Source organism: Balearica regulorum, chromosome 7 (assembly GCF_011004875.1).
Source record: "Balearica regulorum gibbericeps isolate bBalReg1 chromosome 7, bBalReg1.pri, whole genome shotgun sequence".
Classification (NCBI taxonomy): Eukaryota; Metazoa; Chordata; class Aves; order Gruiformes; family Gruidae; genus Balearica; species Balearica regulorum.
The window spans coordinates 4,701,259-4,723,619 of record NC_046190.1 but is presented as its reverse complement, the minus strand read 5'-3'; the positions used below and the strand labels follow the sequence as shown (position 1 = coordinate 4,723,619).

At 40.0% G+C, this 22,361-nt stretch overlaps 2 protein-coding genes across 5 annotated transcripts in view; both read right to left on the bottom strand.

The window, feature by feature from the left end:
- FAM53B (family with sequence similarity 53 member B) overlaps positions 1-22,361 on the bottom strand; it is a 527,638-nt gene that overhangs the window by 4,637 nt on the left and 500,640 nt on the right. The gene's annotated exons all lie outside the window — the stretch shown is intronic.
- The window catches only part of CPXM2 (carboxypeptidase X, M14 family member 2), a 78,603-nt gene continuing 73,229 nt past the window's right edge, over positions 16,988-22,361 (bottom strand). The window contains exon 13 of the mRNA XM_075757675.1: positions 16,988-19,855. Within this exon, the coding sequence (XP_075613790.1) occupies positions 19,602-19,855 (254 nt within the window). The 3' untranslated portion in view covers positions 16,988-19,601. The remainder of the gene's footprint in view (positions 19,856-22,361) is intronic.

Sequence of the window (22,361 nt, the reverse complement as noted above, 5' to 3'; positions counted from 1 at the left end):
AATGTCCTGTCACGGGGGAAGACGTTTCCCAGCATCACAGATCCGTCCTGGGCTCCAGGCTCAAACAAACACCCAAAGGAAACCTGCTAACACAATGTGAGCGGTTCTGGGAGGCTGTTCCCTCTGAATCTGTGGGAGGTTTTATTTTGCTCTGGTCTCCATTACAACTGCTTCTTTTCATCCCTTAGGAAGGACCTAAATATTGCCTTTCACATTACAAAGGCTGATGCAAAGTAATATTAATTCCTGGAAAGTTTTGCCTAGAGATTTAGCAGAGACAGAATAATTATCCTGGAAAATGCATCTCATTTCAAAGGACGCGCCATCCACATGGTTATAAAACTTTTTTCTTTTGCCAGCATCATGCTAGAATCCAGTTAGAAGCCTCATGCCAACTTCTGCTACCCATGTGTTTGAAGGAAACAAGCTGTAGTGCCAGCAACACAGTGGACATGCACCCAGCATGGCAAGACACCTCAAACAATAAAACTACTTATTTATTCTTTTGCATTTAGTGGCATCTACACTGTAGAAAAAAGAGCCTGGCCAAAGCGATAGGGGTCCCAACACAAAATAAAGAGATGTATATTGGATCCTAGAGGTGCAGTCCATCCCTTGAGTCTGGTCCCTGCACACTGGAGCAGTACATGAAAAGGTAAATCTCAGCACATCACCAGGTGGCCAAGAGGCCTCTGGAGGGTTGTGAGCTATTTGGTGGTTTATGGTCGATTAGATAACAACAAGCTGACATTAACAGATATTAACCCTGCGTGTGACTCTACGGACCATTTTCCAACAGGTGTGTGCAGATATGCCATGCAAACAATGCAGAAATACTCATATCGGTGCCATTTACTCAAATTATTTGTGTTAGTGTCCCTCCCAGAATATTCCCAATGTATTTATTGACAGAAAGACTCTAATGAAAGATAAAATTAAAGAAAGCAGACCAAACACCATTACCTGGCAGTAAATAAGTGGCTATTCATGTTTAGTGCTGTATCAACAGAAAGAAAAAGCTTTCCAGAGGAAGAGGAGATTAAACAACTACCCTTCAGCACAGGAAAAGTGCTTTTGGAATGAGGTATAGCTCAGGAGACGCTTTTCCAGTGAAGGAAGAGAAAAGAGCAAGCAGCAGCTCCAGCATTCCTGTGCTCTGGCTAGCGCACGCGTAGCACCGGAGCCCCTCGCTGTGAGCTCACCTTGGCACTGAAATGAGGAAGCACTTGGGGTTTTGGGGTTTTTTTTTTGTTGAAATTAAACTCAATCAATTCAGATCATTGCAGCACAGCATTTTCCAGGTAATTATGTGTATTAATCTTTAAGCCTCATAGCTCAATATGCATATGATGAACCATTATATTTGATAATTAGGATCAATTAACTTTGATGGTAATTTTGAGCATACAGAGGCTTCAGCTGAAGGAAACACTAGGAGGAAACACTGCGTATCACTCTCAGTTTAAGCAGTCTAAATGATTCAGCTTTCCAGGTGAGGCTGGACATAGCTCATGCTATTTGCCTTTGGGTTTTGGTAAGGAGTTTTATTACTTTGAATTGCAAACATTTCTTTTCAGATTTCTTTTTCTTTTCAGCCCTTCCTGAAAGTACTTTAGAAAGGCTATTTCCAAGATGACAAGTGATGTTCCGACATCTTTCCTAATGGTTTCATCATTACATCTGACTTAATAATTTAAAAATTAATGCTGCACCTTAACTCTCCAGGTATCACATTTAATTCCTGTTTTACTAACTGTAGCTACATACTGTTTTCCTATATCTGCCTATATGTGATGTCACATTTGCTTTCATTAGTTCTGTAAGCTTCTTAAACTGTAAAATAAATTATTATACACCTTTTCTACACAGCAGTAATTCCTGCTGCTATGTATTAAATATCCTGACTTTCATGGCATATGGGAAGAAATAATGTTGGCTTGATTTACTCTGTTCTGCCTTTGTTTCTGAAGTCATGTGCTTGAACGTAATACTCTCAAAATCTTAAATTTACAGTTTGTCCCAATTGACCATCACAAGATTTCACTAACATCTTGGGATAAACCTCTCATTCTGCTAGTGTTTGAGGAGAAGCCCCACTGGGGCAGGATCCAACCATAAATGTTTGTATTATTGTTTTATCGTTCCTACTTCTTTCTATTGTAAACCCTCCACTCCCCACAGGCAAACTGTCAAACCCAAATTGTTTCATTTAAAAGCAGGTTTCTCGGGAATCCACACAATTTCATATCGCTCGTAAAAATACATGTGATATGAACAGCCAACCCAACAAAGTGATAACATCCCAACTCGCTCCAGTCCGATTAGTTATCACCTCTTAGACAAACCATACTTGAAGTATTGCATTTCCACAAGTAAACCTGCATTTTTGTCCCTCAAGGGCTGTCAGTAATCCTCAATGTTCCCGTACTCACCCCAGGACCGCTCAGATTGGGTCCCAGGGGCTGTGCGGGGCCCAGCACCTAAGCAAGGACCCGACATTTGGGATGTCCCCATGCACGTGGGCTGCAGGGCAGGCTCTCCCTCAGGACCTCTGCTTTGCAGGGAACACTTCTCCACATCATCACCTGCATCACTGAGCCCTCGAGCCACCACTCTGAAGTTGTCTTTGTTCAAAGGAACAGGAGAAAGGAAAAAGTATGTTAAATGTGTTTTCATTTTCTTACTTGCGGTAAGTGTTGCCAACAACCATAAACATTTCAGATACCTTTAGGAAGTCTGGTGCCTTGATAATTTAGGAAGTCAATTTTCCTTCCACCTTTAGGAGATTTAATACTTCCCCATAAATTAATGTAATCTGGTGTACTGACCATGCACTTGCATGAGAGCCTTCACTGCTATTTCAGAGTCTAAGTTGTAGGGTGGTTTTCAGCAGTGAGCTTTGCTTCTCTGGCTTTGCCTCTCTGCCAGGAGATTTTCATGCCAGTTGATAAGGTGATATGTCTTCCCTAGTGCCTGGGACTGCTTTTCCAATCAATGGAGACAGGCTTTTCAACAGGGCAATTCAGAAACCCCATATGGGACACAGGAACTATTCTTCCAATACATTTGCTGAAAAATTTTCATCTGAAATTTATTTGTAATCACTAAAATCCTACTATATGAGCCCTGCACACTTTTTTTTTTTTTTTAATATTTATTTCTCTTATAACTGTTACTGATACCAAACAGCTAAAATTCTTATAGGCCCATAGGGAAGTATTTAAAATAAAATGTTACAGCAAATGATAGCAGAAGGGTCCTAGGAGATAGGCTGAAGGGACCTGATTGACAGGATATTATAGAAACTTTCCACCGAGTCCAGAGGCCCTTGGACTGCAGTAAAGTCCCAGATCTGAAAGCGTGTGACTATCAAATTCCCTATGTACAATCAAGAAAGCGTAAACACTAGATTTGCAATCACAGCTAATCTGTCATGTGTACACAAACAGAATCACTTCCAGCTGCAATGCTTTGGACTGGAGCATAAGAAAATAATTGTTAAAGACAATATCATAGCAAAGTAGATGTTTGGGGCTCCCTGCCCTCAGGTAGGCTCAGGTACAACTAATCCAGCTCCAGCATAGGATAGCCTCACCTGTTTTTTAAAACTCCTAGTGATGGTTGTTCCACAGATCCTCTATCTTGCCCACATTACTTCAAAGTTTTACTGTTCCTAGAATTAGATTACTCTCTATAATACCTAACATTGCCATAAACCTTGATGAAAACTATATAGCTCTTAATCTGTCTTATGCAGGTGCAGTTACAAGAGAAAACATTTTAATAAGTGAGAATTTTAAACAGAGTTAAAACTCTATTTATGAGAAACTAAAAATATAAAGGAAACTTTCAGAAAAAACCCCATAAAGTTCCTCAGCCTTTTTCTCCTGCAAACCCGCTTTGAAATGGATAAGCACTTGCACAATAAGACTCTCCATGCAGATGGATGGGATGCTGGCACAGTTCCGTTGCATTATTTCCAAGCTGCTAATGAGTCAACAGTAACAATGTCACACGATGTTTTTGAAAAGACTTCAGGACATTAAGAAATTGGAAAAAACCTCCAATAACCAAAACCTCACATTTTCAAAATTTTGGTTACGAAAAACTTAGTCAAAATCTTAGCTTTTCCCCAATCAATGTCCTATAGATGAAAGGTTTTGATGGTGTTTTATATAAAAAAATATGCATAACCTACAACATTTATGTTATATGTAGATAGATACAAACAGGGGCAGCAATGGCAGGTTCCTCCTTGCCACCCTCCGTGCTGGGATGCCACTAGCACATCCCACCACACACAAGTACCCACTACCAAAATGAGGTGGACAGGGAGCATAGGAGCTACATACCCCACCTGAGGCCAGCTGAGAGCTCCTCTGCAGTTCCCAGCAGCTAGGACCAGCAATCACATCCCTTAAATGGTGCCAGCTACCAGGGCTGGCAGGTTGGTCCTGAAACGCTGTAGTGTCATTTTATAATCAACGTCCTTTTCATTTCTCCGAACGCCGTTGTGAGAGCTCCCATGTCGCTCTTAGGTGGATACTCTTTTCTAAATGGAATTAACATATCCTAAAGGGATGTCTTTATTTTCCCATTATGTTTTTAGAACATCTACCTCCTCCTTTGTTTTCTAAGATGTGTGAGTAGTGACATCTCCAAGACTTCAATCACAAGCCATCTCCAAGACTTCCATCCCAAAGTCCTACAGGAGCCACGTGCCTGCCAGGCTCTACCATCACATCCCTTTAGGAAGAACAGCGACAAAGCTTCTGCTCCCCCAGGCCAGCCCTGCACGCCACAGTCCACAGGACAGAGCCGTTCCTGAATCACAGCCCAAGCACCCATTTCTCTATGTTCAATCCAAATTCAGTCAATTCCTGCTCTTAGTGAAGCCTAGTTCTCATGCTGACTTTGCTTGTTAAATTAGCCTTTCGGCAGTTGCAGATGCTAAAAATTCCAGGATATTCTGGAGATCAAAATAGTAATTACGAAACGCAGGTGCTTTTTTAAAATTTTAAAATGCCAACAGTTACTGCAATCAGTATCAGAAGGTGTTTTGCCAGAAAAATATTCACCCGCACACTGTGGATTCAGAGTGAGGATGCCACAAGAGTCAACAGTCAACCTTACAAAAATTCCAACGGCAGAGTAGATCAGAAGATAACAGCAAACCTGGCAGCGCTCTGAGGCTCAGGCTTTGTCTGAACTCGGACAGAAGAACAAAAGCCCACGTGGCACTTGGCTGCACTGTTTATTTACAAAGGTGTACACTTTCTCAGGATCGCAAATTCTTGTTTTACCACTGCAAGGAAAAAAATAGTTCATTTAAATTTTTTAATACATACAACCTCATGGTATGTTAATTTTTACAAGGCTGCTTTTTCCTTCCATTTTTCTGATGTAAAGATTGCTTTCAGTGCTTTATCGTCTGTCCTCATTTAATCCATTTCAAAAATATCTGTGCAGCACGAAACATTGCCGTTGATCTCATTAAGTGTCTGCTAATAATTGCAGGTTTTAAGAAAGCTAAAGACAAAAACTGACTGAAATTAAGCTTGTAATGAAAAAGAACTAGAAAAAAATGAGTAGGAGTATGGTAATTACATGCTTACGACTGTGACAGTAGGCAAAAGAAAACAGAGCAGCAGATGGTATCTAAATCTAAAGGAAAATGTAAATGATGCTGAACAGAGACAGTTCTCTAAATAATGGTGTATTTAGCAGCAGGTAGATATTCCACCTAAAGAAGTGCTGCCTGATAATTCAAGGACATTCATCCTATATAGGAGGGATATACCAGTCATCTTTATTTGAATGAGAAATCACTCTATCAGTTTCTATGTACTGCAGGGCTTTTACCTCACTTTCCCGGCCATGTCTACAATTTTGCTTATCAATAAACTTACATTAGATTTGATGTTTGTCACTGGCAGTCACAAAAAACATCACCTTCTTCTGTGACCTTGGTAGCCTTAACATGGCTATTTGCAACGTAACCTGGGTCAGTAGTAGCAGGCCTCTAGTTCAGTGGGGAAAATAAACTAAAAGCCAGTAAAAATTATCAGCAGCATTTTAGGACGTGCTCCCAGGAAGGCTGCTCAGCATCACAGTAAAAGTGTTATGGGAATAAATGCAATGGAAAAATCAGGTGTCTCCAATTTCCCATGTCTGTACCTGCAACAGAACATGTAAGATCAAGAGGACCCGGGCGGGAGGTCTAGCCAGCAAAGTGCCGACTTACAAAAGAGGTTTTTTTAAAGAAGGGTAGAAAGCAGGGCATGTGTGCAGTCCAAATGTTTCATCGGTGAAAGCTTGTGTGTCAGGTCTGATAAACTGCTGGCTGAAGCACCAGCCAGCTGCCTGAAAGCCTCTTTCCAGCTATGAATTATTGGGTGTGTATAAACACAGTTAATAAGTTTCTTGGGCCTTGTTTTGCTCATCTGGTTATAATTCTGGAACCAGCAATGTACGACCACTCGGCAGAGCCAAGCAGCATTTGTCCAAAGATATTTTTACTCATACTTTGTTCCTCCTTTGCAATTCAAAAGAAAGAAGAGGAAGGGAATCTTTATCTATGCATTTTTTACATTTATATACATATATATTTATATTGCATATAAATATGTATGTGTTTTATACAAATTTATTCCTCCAAAGGAATACTACAAAGGCAATAAAATCTATTAACTGCTAAAAATTAGTCAATTATTTTTATAAAAATATTAATATTTAGAAATTATAATTATTTTCACCTCTGCTATGCCAAGATGACCCAAAGAATGTTGCTGCCTACCAGCAAACATTGAATATACATAGGCAGTGAGATCACCATCTCAGAAGAACTTCTGATTACTTTAGACTGTTTCCTCTATTTTTTGGCCAATTTGCACAGACTTCTTCCAAGGACTGAGGCATATTCTTGTGTACGATAAAAGTGAGATTAAATTGAGTTGATTAGGTGCCAAAGACACTACCTGTGCCTTTCTAATTTTACTTTTTCTTCCTCCATAACCCAAATTCCATGTGTGTTCCAAAATCTCCATCAGTTTTAAAGAGGTTCCTGTGGGAGGTAAGCATCCAGTGCAGCCCCACGTCACTTGCTTGGCTCACCTGCACCACCTTGAGCTTCCACACCATGGCCTGAACCAGCAACACACTTTTGTGCTTTGTAATGTGCTAAAAACCTTCAGTACGTGGTCCTAAGCTGCCTTACGATGTATTTTCTCTTTCCATCTCAGTTCCTACCAGCCCATGTCATGACCTGCAGATGGGCTGACGAGTTACTGCTTGTTATTCTGTATATTTTGCTTCTTTTAATAGATGCAGGTGCACACGCTGCTGAAATGTTTTCCCCAGGAGCCCACAGTTCTTAATCATCCTATTAAAGTGATTGTGTATTTGCCATAATTTTCACATTAAAATTACCTGCTTTAACTGCACACATAGAGCTGTTCAAATTATTTGTTGTGAACAACTGATTGAATTTAGCTCTGTTTGTTGTTTACAAATTGTCCCCTGCCTGGTCACAGTTTTAGAGAGCTGTTGAGCCACTGAAGTTGTTCAAGATATTTCAGATACTTTGGGCTGGAGGGGGTGGGGGGCACGAGCACTATTGCTTGCAGTGAGCCGATCTGACCATATAGTTTCTGAAATGCCACGAGGCACCTTGCAGACTAGCACCTAACCTGGTGGCATGCTTGGTCTTCAGTAGGCTACCAGAGTTTTTCTCATCGGTAATGCGTGTGTGCACAGAGTCTTCCTACAGCAGCCGCCTCTATGGATAGGGCACTGAAGCATTAAGCCATATATATATATATATATGTCCTGACTTCTGTTTATGTAGAGCCTGTACATTTTTGTCTTTCCACACTATGTTCTTCAGTCTTCTGGTCCAACTGGCTGATGTGCATAAAACAAGGGAGCTTCCAGGCAGCTGTTTAGTCTCACTTGATGTGATGTAACTGCTTGCTTTAAATATCTTGCTGGCCTGGACAGAGCGGGTAGATGTGTGCATCGCTCCTGCCTTGGAGTAAAGGGATGAAGACAATAACCTCAGATATCTTCTGGTACTTCTTAAGAATCAGTGATAAGAAAAAAGATATTAGCTACCACACTGACCATGAAGACCTCTCCTGCTCCGTTGGTTGGGTTTTTTTTTAAATGGTTTAGCATGTTTTTATAGTGGGGTTTCAAGAGCTCTTTTTGCCTTGCAGCAAGAAATGTGCTTGCATATGGGGTATTTGAAGGGCTCTATAAATTTGAGAAGATGTCTCCTATTTAGAAATGCTTCCTGTGAACTTCTACTCAAGAACTACAGTACTGTTTTAGAATTAGTCTCTTAGCTTTCCGAAATACAGTTGTTTATAACATGCAGGTACGTGCATTGTTGAAGCTAATTTAGCTTGCTGAAGTTTGAAAATTGTGCCTTTGCCTTTGGAACAACATATCAGTGAACTGAAAAAAAACCTGCCAAACATTGCTGTGAATACTGCTGCCACCATCCCCTCCCGTCCCACTTTGCTTTCACAAGAAAAAAATCTTACAGAGACAAGCACTGGTGATGGTACTCCCTTTATTTGTACATGAAGCAGTGTTTGCCTGAAGGAATGAAAAACAAGGACACCATTTTCGAGCTCCCAAGTCTCTTCTCTCTCGCCTCCTCTCCCTCTGGGATGTCTTGCATGAGCATACTGCCAGTGTATTTCTTTGAGGCTCGCTTTTGTTAGTGTCTTGCCCCTTACACTCTTTCTCTCTCAGTCATCTACGCCATCACAAACAAGCGATCAGCTTTTGAGAGATGGCTAGTTGATGAAGCGAGGGGGTTACAGCTGAATTTCAGGGAGTTTTCTGTACAAACCATAATAAATGTACAATACTGGATGTGCCAGTTACTCACATCAGTCCCCATGTCTCCTTACCGTGACACCTATCTCTCCCGGGACTGTTACTGTTCTCCATTTCTCCCTTTTGCCAGCAGAACAACATTACAAAACTTCTTTTTTTTTTTTTTTTGTTTTCCCACCAAAACAGGCTGATTTTCAGCAGTGACTTGGACTATAGGTCTGTCTCTGGGAGGCTAATGATTAATGTTTAAGATATTGTGCATACAACTTAGAGAGGGAAGAAGGGCCAAAGGCAACAGGGTACCATGGGTACTGTGATTAAAGCGATCTCCTAAGTACAGAAAATGTTCTTATAAACTCAATGTTAATGCTAAGCACAAAATTCCTATAAGAAAAGCAGTCTTAGGAAGCAACAAGTGAAAAACAAAATATCCCCATAATACTACCAGTTCAATGTCTTAAAAATTTCTCGCCTGGCTCAAGCAAAGTCATGAGGTCATCTTAAAAATACTGAAAAATGTAATTGAGGGCACTGGTATTTGACTATGGTTTCTCCAGATGCTTGTAAGCTTCTGATCTTCGGCTTTCTTCTACAACTCTGAAGGCTAGAAATTTTTTTTTTTTTTTCAAAAACCCAAAAGCTGAGATACTTCCAGGGAGATCTGTGGTATAAATACAAGTGTTGGCAGCATTCTACCAGAGCTCAAATGACGTATTTTTATTAGTAGTTTGTTTGCAGCAGCACCCACAATGTGCTGGAACTTTTATAAACATTCAAGTAGGGATGGGTCACAAACTTGGATGTAGAAAATCGTCATACTTTCACAGCAGGAATCAGTTAAAATTAACTCTTGGTGAGCCACAACCACTGTCTCTGTATTACAGATAACTGCAGCGACAAAGTGGCTGGGCAATTTTATGTTGATGTCAGTAGGTTTTGTATGGCTTCAACAGATGAGAATTCCTTCTTGTTTCCTCTCTAAAGCCTCTTTAAACCTGACTCATATAAAAACATGGCCAAGTTCCTAAATATTTCAGGCAAGCATTTTCAGGTACAAAAGTCACAGGAGACTCCGGGGTTTTCTTCAGCAGGGTGGTGTTTTTTTTGAGTTTGGTTTTTTTTTGGTGGGTTGTTTTGTGTTTTTGGCCCCCGCCCCCCCCCCCCCCCCCCTCCTTTTTTTTTCTTTTCTGGAAGGTTGGAGGGATGTTAAAACCACTATTTAACACCTTGAGTTCTTAGGCTGCAGCTTCATCACTGAAACAAATTCAATGAGATATAATCGGGAAAGCTGATAAATACTACAGACTCCTACACCCTGCTCTGATTGTTACTATAATAAGGCTACATTCGTACAGTTTGGGTTTTCTAATGTCAAACAATTGGCAGCTCAGCAGTGTTGATGCCCCCTGAGGGCTGCCTGTCCTCCTAATTGCTTCTGTCTACTGAAAGTAAACACATGAAGTGTATACAACATGCCCACACAAGGTACATAAACACACACACCGGTATTGTTGTGGGTCACGGAGACTCATTCCCACTCTATTATCTTTAACATCCTTATTTGCTCCTTCCATCCCCTCCAGAGTTTATTTTTTACCTCTAATAACAGACATTTATATTATTGTAAATCGGGAATAGATCATTTCAACACCCTCAGCAGTTCGTGAAACTTCTATAATATCTTTCTAGAAACTCAACATCTCTCTCCAGATTCTCTGTTATGGGACAGTGACAATTCAGAGCCATGCCTGTGTCTGGTATGGGCCAAATATTCTGGACAACAGGAGGCGAACAGAGCCCTGGCTTGGCTTATTTCACATGTGCTCCACTGACTGTCCATCCTCCTGCTGTGAAAGGATATAACACCATTTCCTCCTTCACACCAAACGTGAAATTCATGTCAAAACATAAACTCATTGAAGGAATGCTTCTTTGACCATCCTATTTCCAACCCTGGGCTTTTACCAGCTCTCTTCCAGTTCCCTTGATGTGAAAAACCCCCAGTCTTCTCCTTCCTGCCAGATCCCAAAATTCAGATTAATTTCCTGTTATTTGAAAAACTACAGTTATCACCATTTGGGGAAAAATAATATTCCAGCATCTGCTTCTGAACTCTCTGGCTTGGACTGGAAATCTTCAAATGCCACCACTTACGCAGTTCTTTGTTAGTCATCTCACTGACTGCTTCACAATCAAGGACAGGCTGACACAGTTGGGGTTCTTCAGCCTGGAGAAGAGAAGGCTCCGGGGAGATTTTATTGCAGCCTTCTGATATCTGAAGGGGTTCCAGGAAAGCTGGAGAGGGACTGCTTACAAGGGCATGGAGTGACAGGACAAGGGGAATGGCCTCAAGCTGAAGGAGGGGAGATTTAGATGAGATATTAGGAAGAAATCCTTCCCTGTGAGGGTGCTGAGGCCCTGGCACAGGGTGCCCAGAGAAGCTGTGGCTGCCCCTGGCTCCCTGGCAGTGTTCAAGGCCAGGTTGGATGGGGCTTTGGGCAACCTGGGCTAGTGGAGGGTGTCCCTGCCCATGGCAGGGGGTTGGAACTAGATGGGCTTTGAGGTCCCTTCCAACCCAAACCAGTCTGTGATTCTATGACTATTTGAAAATTCAGGAAAAGGCAAGTTCAGGGAAGATTATTCAGGACAAATATGGGAGTAGAAGATTTCAACTTGAATCCTCTTTTCCATGCTTCAGCTTTTTTCTGAAGAAGTGGTTATCTTTCTCCCAGACCCAATCTCATGCTTTTTCTGTTCTCATTTCCCAAACGCTAGACCTAAGAAGCTAACAAGTTCCCAGCACATTATAAGGATGAGTTCCAGGGAAGCTCTACTGATGTATATTTTGTGCAGATCTGGTCATAGTATTCCTTCTCAACCAGCATTAACGGTGAGTTTTCAAAAATGGGGAAAGTTTGCTCTTCATTATTGTCCCATGAGTTAGTACCAGTAAGCCACCAAGCAAGTGCCCAGGTGAAACCCCATCTTTCTTAAGCACTTACTACATTTGATTTTCAGTCTGCTAACAGCAAATCATCCAGCAGTCAAGGAATTAATAATACATCTAAAGAATGTGATAATCTGAAAAGTACTCTCTGGAGACTCGTACCTCTTTAAGAATAATAGATTGCTTCTGAAGCCAAGATGGAAATTCATCAATTAATTTGTATGAACACTTTCATTAGCAAGAAACTGATTTTATAATGCTGTATTTTCTCCAACTCACATATGTTCTGCACATCACTTAATGCTGAAGGTGGCATGGTTATTGACAATATGTACCATCAGTACTCAAATTTACAGTGACTCTGAGTCATTAAACTGGTCCTTGATGACCTTCTTAGGGCAAAAGTGGTATAAAGTGTGCAAAGAAACACTGCTGTGAAATATCAATAAAACCAGATACCATATATCTCTGAATAATAACTCTCAAATTTCTAACACTAAAGCAACATATTTTAAAATTGCAGTATATCAACAAACAAGAGCAAAACCATTTAGAGTTAAACTGAATATGTATATTTAACAGCTTACACTTTGTTCCTGGTGGAGCCGTTGACTTGATGGGCTTGGTCCTTCAGTGCAGCCATAGAGGGTTGAAGTGTTCCCAGAAACCATTATGTTCATTACAGTGGCACCAGATGCCCTTCATTAGCCAAATACAGAAAAATAAACTTTTGCATTTAGGCAGATACAGGGTAGATCATAGAAGCAGAGTCTGTTTTCCCATTCACTTTCCACTCCTTTCCAGATTATACTGTGAATCTACCAGTTCTGCTTTTGAGAGCCTGATCCAACCTGGGAACCACCAGGAGCTGATTAGTGAGCTGGGTTAGAGCGGTGGCATGGCACAAGGATACAACCAAATGAATGATTCCGTTCACCTAGGAGTTAGAGGACTCACAACACTATAATGAATAGGAATGTGATTTTAACGCCTTTTACATTAAAAAAAACCACCCTGAATTCATGTAATCAGATCCAGATCCTTGTGGTAAGAAATAGATCTCAAATTTATATCCCCCTGGTCTATTCAAGTGAGATTATGCTGCCATTGATCCTTATTAACCCAGGTATTGAATTTCTGTCCATCTAAACCACAAAAAGTAATTCCATTTTTCATATTTGTACTTGCTGACAATAAGGCTGGTGGAATTTTGTTAGATCTTTAAATGATGGTTTATTCTGAATGCTCTTTCTTGTTGCTCTTGCGAATAGTACAGAGTTAATAAGAATGATTGTGCTGTTGACATAAGTGAATTCTAGAAAGCAGCTGCTGCAAATTAAGTGAGATTTAATGACTAGAATAATTAAAATATTGGGTGGTTGATATTACTTCATATAATAATTGGTGGGAATTGTTACTAACTGCTTTCTCTGAACAACATGAGTATTTCAGAATATACAGTAAAGATTTGGAATGGAAAAGCATTCAAAAGAAAAGAGAAAGCTTTCTGTTCATAATTGTGATTTAGTATTACTATTCATAAATATTATTTCAAACATGAAGAGGAGGATTTTGCTTGCAAAAAGCAAAATGTTGCTTTGGGTTGATTTTTTTTTTCTTTTTTTTTCCATGGGACAGCCCTTTCTGTGTGTGTATATATATATATATATATATATATGTATTTATGACAAGTGTGGCTGGGCTTTGTCCATATGGGCACCTACCAAGCTGCCATGCTTGAAGCTACATCCTGGGTCTCTATATTTTTATATTTCTTTAGATCTGTATACGTCCTATTCCATATATCTTTTTCTGGCCTTGAAAGCCACTGTGCACATTGAAGCTTTAGCCTCTGAGGCAGCATCTTTCAGCTGCTTTCAGCTTTCAGCCCGTCTACGCTGGACACTGCAATTCCTCAGTATGTAGTGAAGGACAGGATGATTTAATATTTAAGTCTCCGGGCAAAAGTGCTCATTTTCATATGGAATTCATAGGTGTTGCAAGACAAATTTAAATACATCTATAACTTCTTCATGAAGTCTTCATAAATCTAAATGCAAAGCATTCCTTATGGAGCCATCACTTCATCCTATTTTTTTCAACATTCGCTCTTCATCAGGCCTTCAAGTTTTTCTTTACCTATGCCCTGATCAGGCAAATAGTGCTTTCAAAATTGCCTACACCTCCTCTTAGAATAGTATTAGGCTAAAAGAACAGGCATTTGCAGAGCAGTGTAATGATCCTTTATAGTATTTTGGTGGGGAAAAAAAAAAAAAAAAAAAAAAGAAGCCACTTTCAGAAGTGCTGCTGTACCTTGAGAGCCCAAGTGCCATCTCCCAGTGTGATGCTGGCACTCTGGCCGTGCTCCGATGACCTTCGCAGGTGAAGGCTGGATGTTCATCTGGGAGCCTGGCTGATGGGGAGAGGTAAGTGCTGGAAAGGTCTCTGAAGATCAATTTAGTAAAGAGTCAAACAAAGTAGCCTGAGCAGAAGACTGTGTGGGATATTGTTTAATCCAGCCTGTACAAACCACAGGGGAGGGGAAGATGGAGTTAACCTCTCTGAGCCTGGCACTATAGCAGATGACTAAAGGCACTCATATAACTGAAAAGGCAGATTAAGTATGTAAACATGCAGCTATAAAGTACCTTTATGTTCACTGCCGAAACTTTTTTGACGGGCTTTCCAAAATCCCACTCTTGGCATTTTTTACTGATAAATGTATTCATTTCAGGTAGTTATGAGCTGCAATGGTATACCAAAAATTGTCCAGTCAATACAGCCCCTCTGAAATTTATGAAAGGTGTAAAAATGTCCTTTTTTCTGCCAAATGAGCAAGGTAGCAGATAATGAGCTGTTTCAAATTTTCATGTGAAACAGTAATCCAAATCTCCATCAAAATAAAATTGGGTACCTTGTCAGGTGGAGAGAAGAGATAAGCTACCACAACAACTCATCAAGAAATTGTCCTGCAAATCTGAATGTGGACTTGGTGGGTTTGTAAGTCTCAGCTAGACATAACTGGCTACACATGCTGTGAAACGGTGATTATATGAGTGGAAAATGGCAGAGAATGGTTATTTCGTGACTTACTGTTGCAGGCATAAGGTTGCATTCACTGCGATGGCTTCATTGAACATAAATTTTGCGGGTCAAAAACCATATGATAGTGTTATGGTGAAATACGAAAAGGTCATCCTAAGCTAAATGACCTTTTAAAAGAAATTAAGGACTAGTAAGCATATTAGACTAAGTGTATAGATATGATTTAAACTTGAAAATTAAGGAAATAACAGAATAAAGATCTAAAACTTCTGTAAGTTAATCACCTGAAGCCAAAAAACATTCATAACTCTTTATTAGGGATTGAAAAGGACTGAGAAAACGGCTTGCCACTCTGATAGCACAAAGAAGCAGAGGCAAAAGTGGTACTAAAATTATCCATGAAATCAACCGTAAGAATCCCTGACTCTCTTTCCATGTGTGCAACTGCTTCAGTAAGAAAGGAAAAAGATGTTTGGAAAGCTATATCCTCTTAGTGAGCATGAAACAGAACTTCTCCGGGCTCCTGCTGGACAGCTGGTAGGTGTACACAGAGCTGTTTGTCCTGCCGTGTTTCTGTGCCGGCATAACGACGTACTGCAGCAGGAGGTGATGCTCCCACAATTTATATGACTTGTGTGCACTTTTATACTCCCTCACACTTACAGTATTATGATATGGAGACTAATTACAAAGACAAATGGTAAAGAGGCACATTTGCCTCCAAACTCAGGCATTTTCAGACCCATACCAAATATATTACATGCTAATTTTTAAAGGTTAACTAGTGAAAGTTGTTCGTGTGAAACCACTTGTACCCTATTTTTAAGTTAACTCATCTCTGTTCCGGTGTTTCTCAAAAAGGTCATCCACCTACTACAGCATGATAAAAGAGGGAAGTATATTTGGCTGCCAAAAACCACACTTTGGGAAGATCTCCCATATTCACTGAAAATAATGAGCTGAAGTTAGAGGAAAAACCCACAACTATACATGGATAAGAGAAGGAAAAGTAGTGAGTGACAAAAGCTGAAAATATGTGACCGGCTTAAAATACCCAATGAAAAATTAGATTTCTTCACCAGCATAGCCAATAACTTCATTTACATTCATTCTTATCAGCACAGAGTTCAACCTCCTGGTAAAAGTGATACTCAGATACTCCTAACAAGGTTCTGGTGTCAGCAGATTAAATTTGGATTAGAGATTACTAAGATTCACTACACTTACGCCAGTGTGTGTAAATAGATATAGTTTTAGTAGATACGGTTTTACTGGCTTCAGCATTCCCAAGCTGATTTGCAGATACTGAGATCTGTCTATGAGAGTTTAGCGTACTTGTAGTTACTAAGATGGATGAGAAAAACTGAAATACAGGGTGATAAAAATGATGATAATTAAACAGATAAAAAATGAATAGCTGGATAGCATGATACGGATAGTCAAGGAGAAGCCAGCCAGCTCTCACTGTATTTTATGATTGTCAGAGCTCTGCATGAGAGCACATGACTGATGGGTGATATTATCAAGGAGAGTGGAATATGTCCTGTTTTAACCTTTTATTTGTTTAACCTTTCCTGCATAGGTGAGATTGTGCAGCTGAATTCTTATTACTTGGAAGAGACTGTATTTTTTTTCTTTTGTATCAGGGATGATCAAAGCGTAGCAAAGTCTTTGTGTAAGTAGCTGTTAAAATGGACCTGTAATTACAAAAGAAGCGTATCCATCCTCAAGTTCTATTTCCTGTCATTTCTGCAGGGCTGCCTATTTTCCTATAACACTAAAAGAAAAAGAGATTAAAACCATAGAATTTAGAAAAAATTACCTGTTCTAAAAACATGGAAAAGGTAGATAAATAGAAAACACTGGTATCCAGAATGACTGTTTTGTGGTTTGAATGTATCTCAAGGTTAAACAGCAGTGCTATGTATTTCAAAGAACAGGACCGTTTTAACTCTCAAGTGCATAACCGTAGCAGTAAATAGGGCACACATCAGTTCAGTATTATTATATTCAGGGCAGGCATAAGCATCTTATCTCAGCACAAGATATTCACACATGTGAAGTTCCTAGTAAGACTCCTTTAAACTTCAGGGTTTTCCAATGTAAAGGTGCTGGACAATCAAAAAATAATTGCACAGACAAGTACACTTGACAGCTATTAGGCCATTTATTTAGTAATGCCTGGACTAAAATGGAGTTCACCTGCATTAGTCATAGTTCTGCTGTGCCCAAGTATGTGTAAGCACTAGTCATGGCCAGTAAAGAGCACCAAGGCCATGGTCTTCAGCATCTGATGTTACTGAGGTCTTCAGCAATCGGAGTCCATCTCATTTTAGCTAACAGAGATCCAAGAATTTCCCATCAAATCCATTTCTTCCTATCAAATAAAAAATAACTTCTCGTTGAGATAACCTCATACCTGAGAACAAAGCATAGGCACCTCTAGGCGTGTAAAGTTAATCTCAAACCAGGCTGAAACATTATTTCAAGGTAGAAAGAACTGACCTGCCAGGACTAACATAGAGGTTTCCACCTTCAATCTGATCATCGGAGTGATTTCAATTCGGCTGGTTAGTTCCTCGTTTGCCTGTACATGCCAACCACTCCCAGCAAGACGACTGGGTAGCCTTCGTGGGACTCCAGAGAGAAGCCACCTAAGAAACTCCGTCAGCTCATAACACAAAAAATCATGTATGGTCCTGATCTATTGTGGTGGTAACAAAATCTACATATGCCAATCAACAAGCCAAAGTAAACTGCTAACACATTGTCTGCTGTCATTACTCCATATTCCAAAATTATTTCACATTGTTACCTTCATAAAGACATCATTAATCCCTTCTCAGCTGCCAAAAAATCCCTTCTGGACAAGTTGCTGTTATATTGGCATATAGAATGTTGTAAGGGTGGTAGAGTGAAATATGTAAAATATAATTCTAAATACTAATGTAATGATTGGATTATTTGTTTACCTCTATTACTTAATTTAAATGATGCTGACTGGGAGCTGGAGTTCCATAATTTCAGTTATAGAAAATTATGTATGCACTCTTCTCTTTTCTTTGAGCCCTTGCTGCCAAATAAAGTGCTGTTATTTAATGGCATCTGCAGAACAAGCACGGGCTGGAATTGTCTAAGAAATTTAAGAATACAACTATTTATTATGCAAGGCTTCATGATTATGTTATTCATTTGGCAATCTTTTGCCTTTTATGTGTTTACAGGATTTGTTGACAGGAAAAAAGATTTAATACAGATAGCACGTGGTATTTTTACAGTACGTTTTCTACTTGCACTTTATTTTTCCTCAGTTTTGAGTGATACTTGGATGAATGTCTTTTCCAAGAATCATATCAAATAGGCAAAAAGTGTAATAGCAATTAAAATGTTTTAAACAGAACCGTACTTGGAAGTGTATGCCACGATTTTTCTACCAAGCATATTGAGATATTTATTTAGCTACAGACTTTTGACTGGCTAAAATCAAACAGCTGGCCCTTCATTTGGTATAATTAAGGTCACAGCATTGAAGCTAACGGAGGAAAGTTGATTTTCACCAGCTGATACTTTGTCCAGTGTTTATTTACTTCATTCTTTCCTAGATCTGACCTGCATCTTTCCTGAACCTCAATCCTATCCTGCTGTATAATTTTGTTTCTTAAAAGCCAATAATAAAGCACAAATCCTGCTCCCATAGAGAAGTAAGGCCAGAAAAGCAGCAGCAGCTGCAGTGACAAGAGGAGCAGACCATGCAGAGGAATACAAAATCCCTTGCAAGTCACAGAAAACTGTGGCACGAGGCGTGCACGAGCACAAAAGGCACTTACAGGCAGGCCAAAAATCAAGAAAAAAGATGGTATCAGTGAATTTGTGAACTATGCACATGCCAGTGACCAAGCCTCTCCTCTCATACACGATACGACTGGCTGTGTCCCAAGAAAAGCTTTGTTTCAAGTCCTTCTCCCAGGTTAGAGAAGGGTGTGCCATGCCACAGTGCTGCAGTGGTCCGTACCCCATGCCCTTTTCGTTAGGTTTACTTCACGGAGTAAAAACGCAGCCTTAAAAAGCCAGAGGAGAAAACCACTCCTGGTATGAAATTCAGGAATTGCAAGACATCCTTAAATATAAACAGCCCAAGCAGGAAAGCTAAGGTGGGTTATTTGCTTCAGGTTTTTTCCCCAAATATTATGGTGCTTGTCAAAAGGTGGACTTTCAGGGAAAGGGGGATTGAAACTTTGTCAAAATTTTAATGATACTCAACAGAAGTAGTCACCTCTCAGCTTTCCTCCTATATAAGAATAAAACATAGAGTGTCAAAACTTTTTTGAATTGCAAAAATATACCAATTTTATACTTTACTAACAACATTTTTCAGTTTTTCATTCAAAACAACGCTTCTCCTTTATAAGAATCTCTTTTTTTCTCTCTTTTTTTCTTTTTCTAATTTTAAAGAAAACAGATTTACAAAGGATTAAATAACCCAACAAGCAAAAAAAATTCATTCCAGGTTAACTCAAAACATCTTTCTACATTCTTCCTGCCTCACCCCCCCCAACCTGGGGCTTATTCTAGTTCACCTTGAATTCTGTGTCTGGTTTTTCACCAAACTGAACCTCCCTCCACTATTCATCCAGCTCCACTAACAGAAAGGCCTCGTGCAGAGAAATATGCATGAAGAGATGGGCTACGTAACTCTCACTACAACTACAGCCAGGCTGACAGAAGCAGAGCTCATGGATGCCGCGGGCTGCCCGGCTGAGGTCTATCGCTGCTGCCGCCACTGCCGAGCCCTCTGCCTGAGCCGCCGGATGGACAGGCTCATCGGCTGCTTCCCAAACTTCTTCATGATCTCCTTGATTCTCGCCAGGTTGGTTTTGGAGATGGTGAAGTCGCACTGGGTCGCTCCCATGTCGTAACCGACTTCGCAGGTCTTGGTGGCGGCGGTGTAGCCCTCCGCCTTCACGCCCACCACGTATTCCCCCGGGTTGAGGAGACGCCAGTAATCCCCATCGGCTCCTGGTAGGAAAAGAGACGGTTTTCAGGACAGCGGCCCTTTCTCCTTGAGGAACACGTTGTGTATGAGAATATGGAAATGCCTGCACGTGGATAAGGTGACACCCGAAGCAGCAACCCTGCATCCTCAGACCAGGAGGGTGTCAATGAGGCTGCCCTCATCACACATACCCCTCCTTGTCCTGCCAACCCTACAAGAAAACTTATTTTCCAAACAATAAAAAAAGGACAACGGGCTTCAATCTGACCTAAGATTTTTGTCAGTTGAAGATCCTGAGGCAAAGGGCCACCTTGTAATGGTTGGTGATTCCTGAGGGGTATAAAAGACCTTCCCCAAACTAATTTGAACTAACCAACCAAGAGAAGCTCCAGTGGGGTACTGCCATCGCACTCACGATCCTGGCCAGATCGCCTGGACACTTGTTTTGGTGCTATTCAGTACACAAAGCGTGTGAATGCACAAAGTCAACTCACTTAGAGACCTAAGTAAATATCCCCTTCTATAAAATCTTACACTGAGTTTTATTATGCTAATTTTCCTGCAAACTCATCAGGGTACTTAGCCACTTGCTTACCTGTAAATGCATGAACAGAGCTTCAGTAATCAACTAAACTACTCATGCACAAATCAAGATGCATTTTAACATCTCGTTGAATCAGGACTTTCTGCTTTCTTCTTTTTTTTTTTCCCCTGTAAATGATCTCGGATTACCCATACATACATAAGGATGGTTTCAGACAACTTCTTAAATATTATTTTAACTAGCAAGTATGCTTAGCTGCGGACTGAAAAAGGTGAAACACTAATATCTACAATTAGTTTTGCTCTGTCCTGGGAAAACCCATTGTGGAATGGAAGTGCATATTCAAATATGCAATTCTATATATAAATAGAAATGCAACGTCTCTTGTATGAAGAGGGCTTGGCTTTTTTTTGGCACTGATGAGAACCGACAACCTTATTATCACCAGCCTTGGGTCGCTTGCAATGCAGTGTGTTGCAAAAACTAAAGATGATTTACCTAAAAATATTATATTTGGGAAAAGATCAGACTAGCTAACCTCTGCTTAAAGAAATGGGAGTTTAATTTAGGGGTTGGTACAATAAAAAAACAAGTTTGCAAACAGCAAGTGTTAGCAAAATAGCTATATCAGGTATACCCTCGTATTGTAGTCTGAATGCAAGTGTAAAATTTTTTGCAAGAAGCCCACCCGATCATCTCAGTTCTTGCATACCAGCTTGCTCAGGTTTTTCTTTCAGCAATTTTGACCCCAGCTGGAGTGATGATCAAGGTCCAGATTTTCTACTTTTCATGACTCGGGCATTTTTAGGAAGGACTCTTTGAGAAGCTCTTTATTCAGTTCTCCCTTACTATTGGGTCTGTTGGCAGCTTAGCCAAAACACAACACATAAAGCTGCCCAGGTTTCTTGAATTTATCCCCAAGGGCTCATTTTTAGCTGTAAATGCTCTGGTGATGCTACAGGACTGGCAAAAGGCTACGGATCACCCTGTGCGTGGCTGTGAATGCATCCTTGCTTACAGGTTGGCTTTAGCCCCTGGACTTCAAAACTGACCCACATTTTTCTGACACATTTAACAGGGACTTCATCACAACCCTGCACACAAAGCCAGAAAAAAATCTACACATTCACACACCACCGGGAAATTATTACAAAGCTGGATATTAAACTGTTAGCAGGATGCACTTTACCTCCTTTCCATTTACAAGTAAGTAGACATTAGTATTTCTGTCAGCTGTCATCACCCAGAATTTAATACCAGACTAAAAGAGTTTGTTGGGTTTTTTTTTGAAAATCAGATTAAATGTAGTAGGTAAAAAATTTCAGAGCAGATGGCAAGAGAAATACAATTAGAAATACAGATAAATTTAGTAAATAATAGGCTTGCTAAAAGAATAGGCTCCAGTGGGAGCAGGCTGGAGGCAGACTACATCTATCTCCTCCTATTGGGTCTGGAAAAGAATTGCCATGCCTGCCTAGATAAAACAGCAATGCATAAAAATATGAAGACTATTATTATAAATTAAATGTGTCACGTGACTCTATAAACACTTCAATTAAGAGGAACACTCTTTAAGCCTGATAGGTTCCCTGTTACAATTAAGTGTCATATTTATACTTAAATGTACCAAATTTAAATACGTTATAAAAATCTAATTACCTACAAAAGACTCTCCAGGAAAGAGCACTAGCCATAGTGCTGCACACCCAATGCATGAAACAACTAAAACTCAACTATTTACTAAACAGGCAGCCAAGAATGAGGCTGCAAAGTTATAATACCAGAATTATGCTTAGCTTACATTAACATTATTAAATATTACTAAACGCTCCTTCAAAATCTTTGGGTTTCATTACATAATGTGTGCTGAAATCATATGAAACTCAGCAAAATATTCAAAAAATGTCTCTGAACATTGTGTGAAATTAAATTAATTATGCTTTATTGCAAAAATCACACTAAATATGCATTGTTCTTTGGAGTCT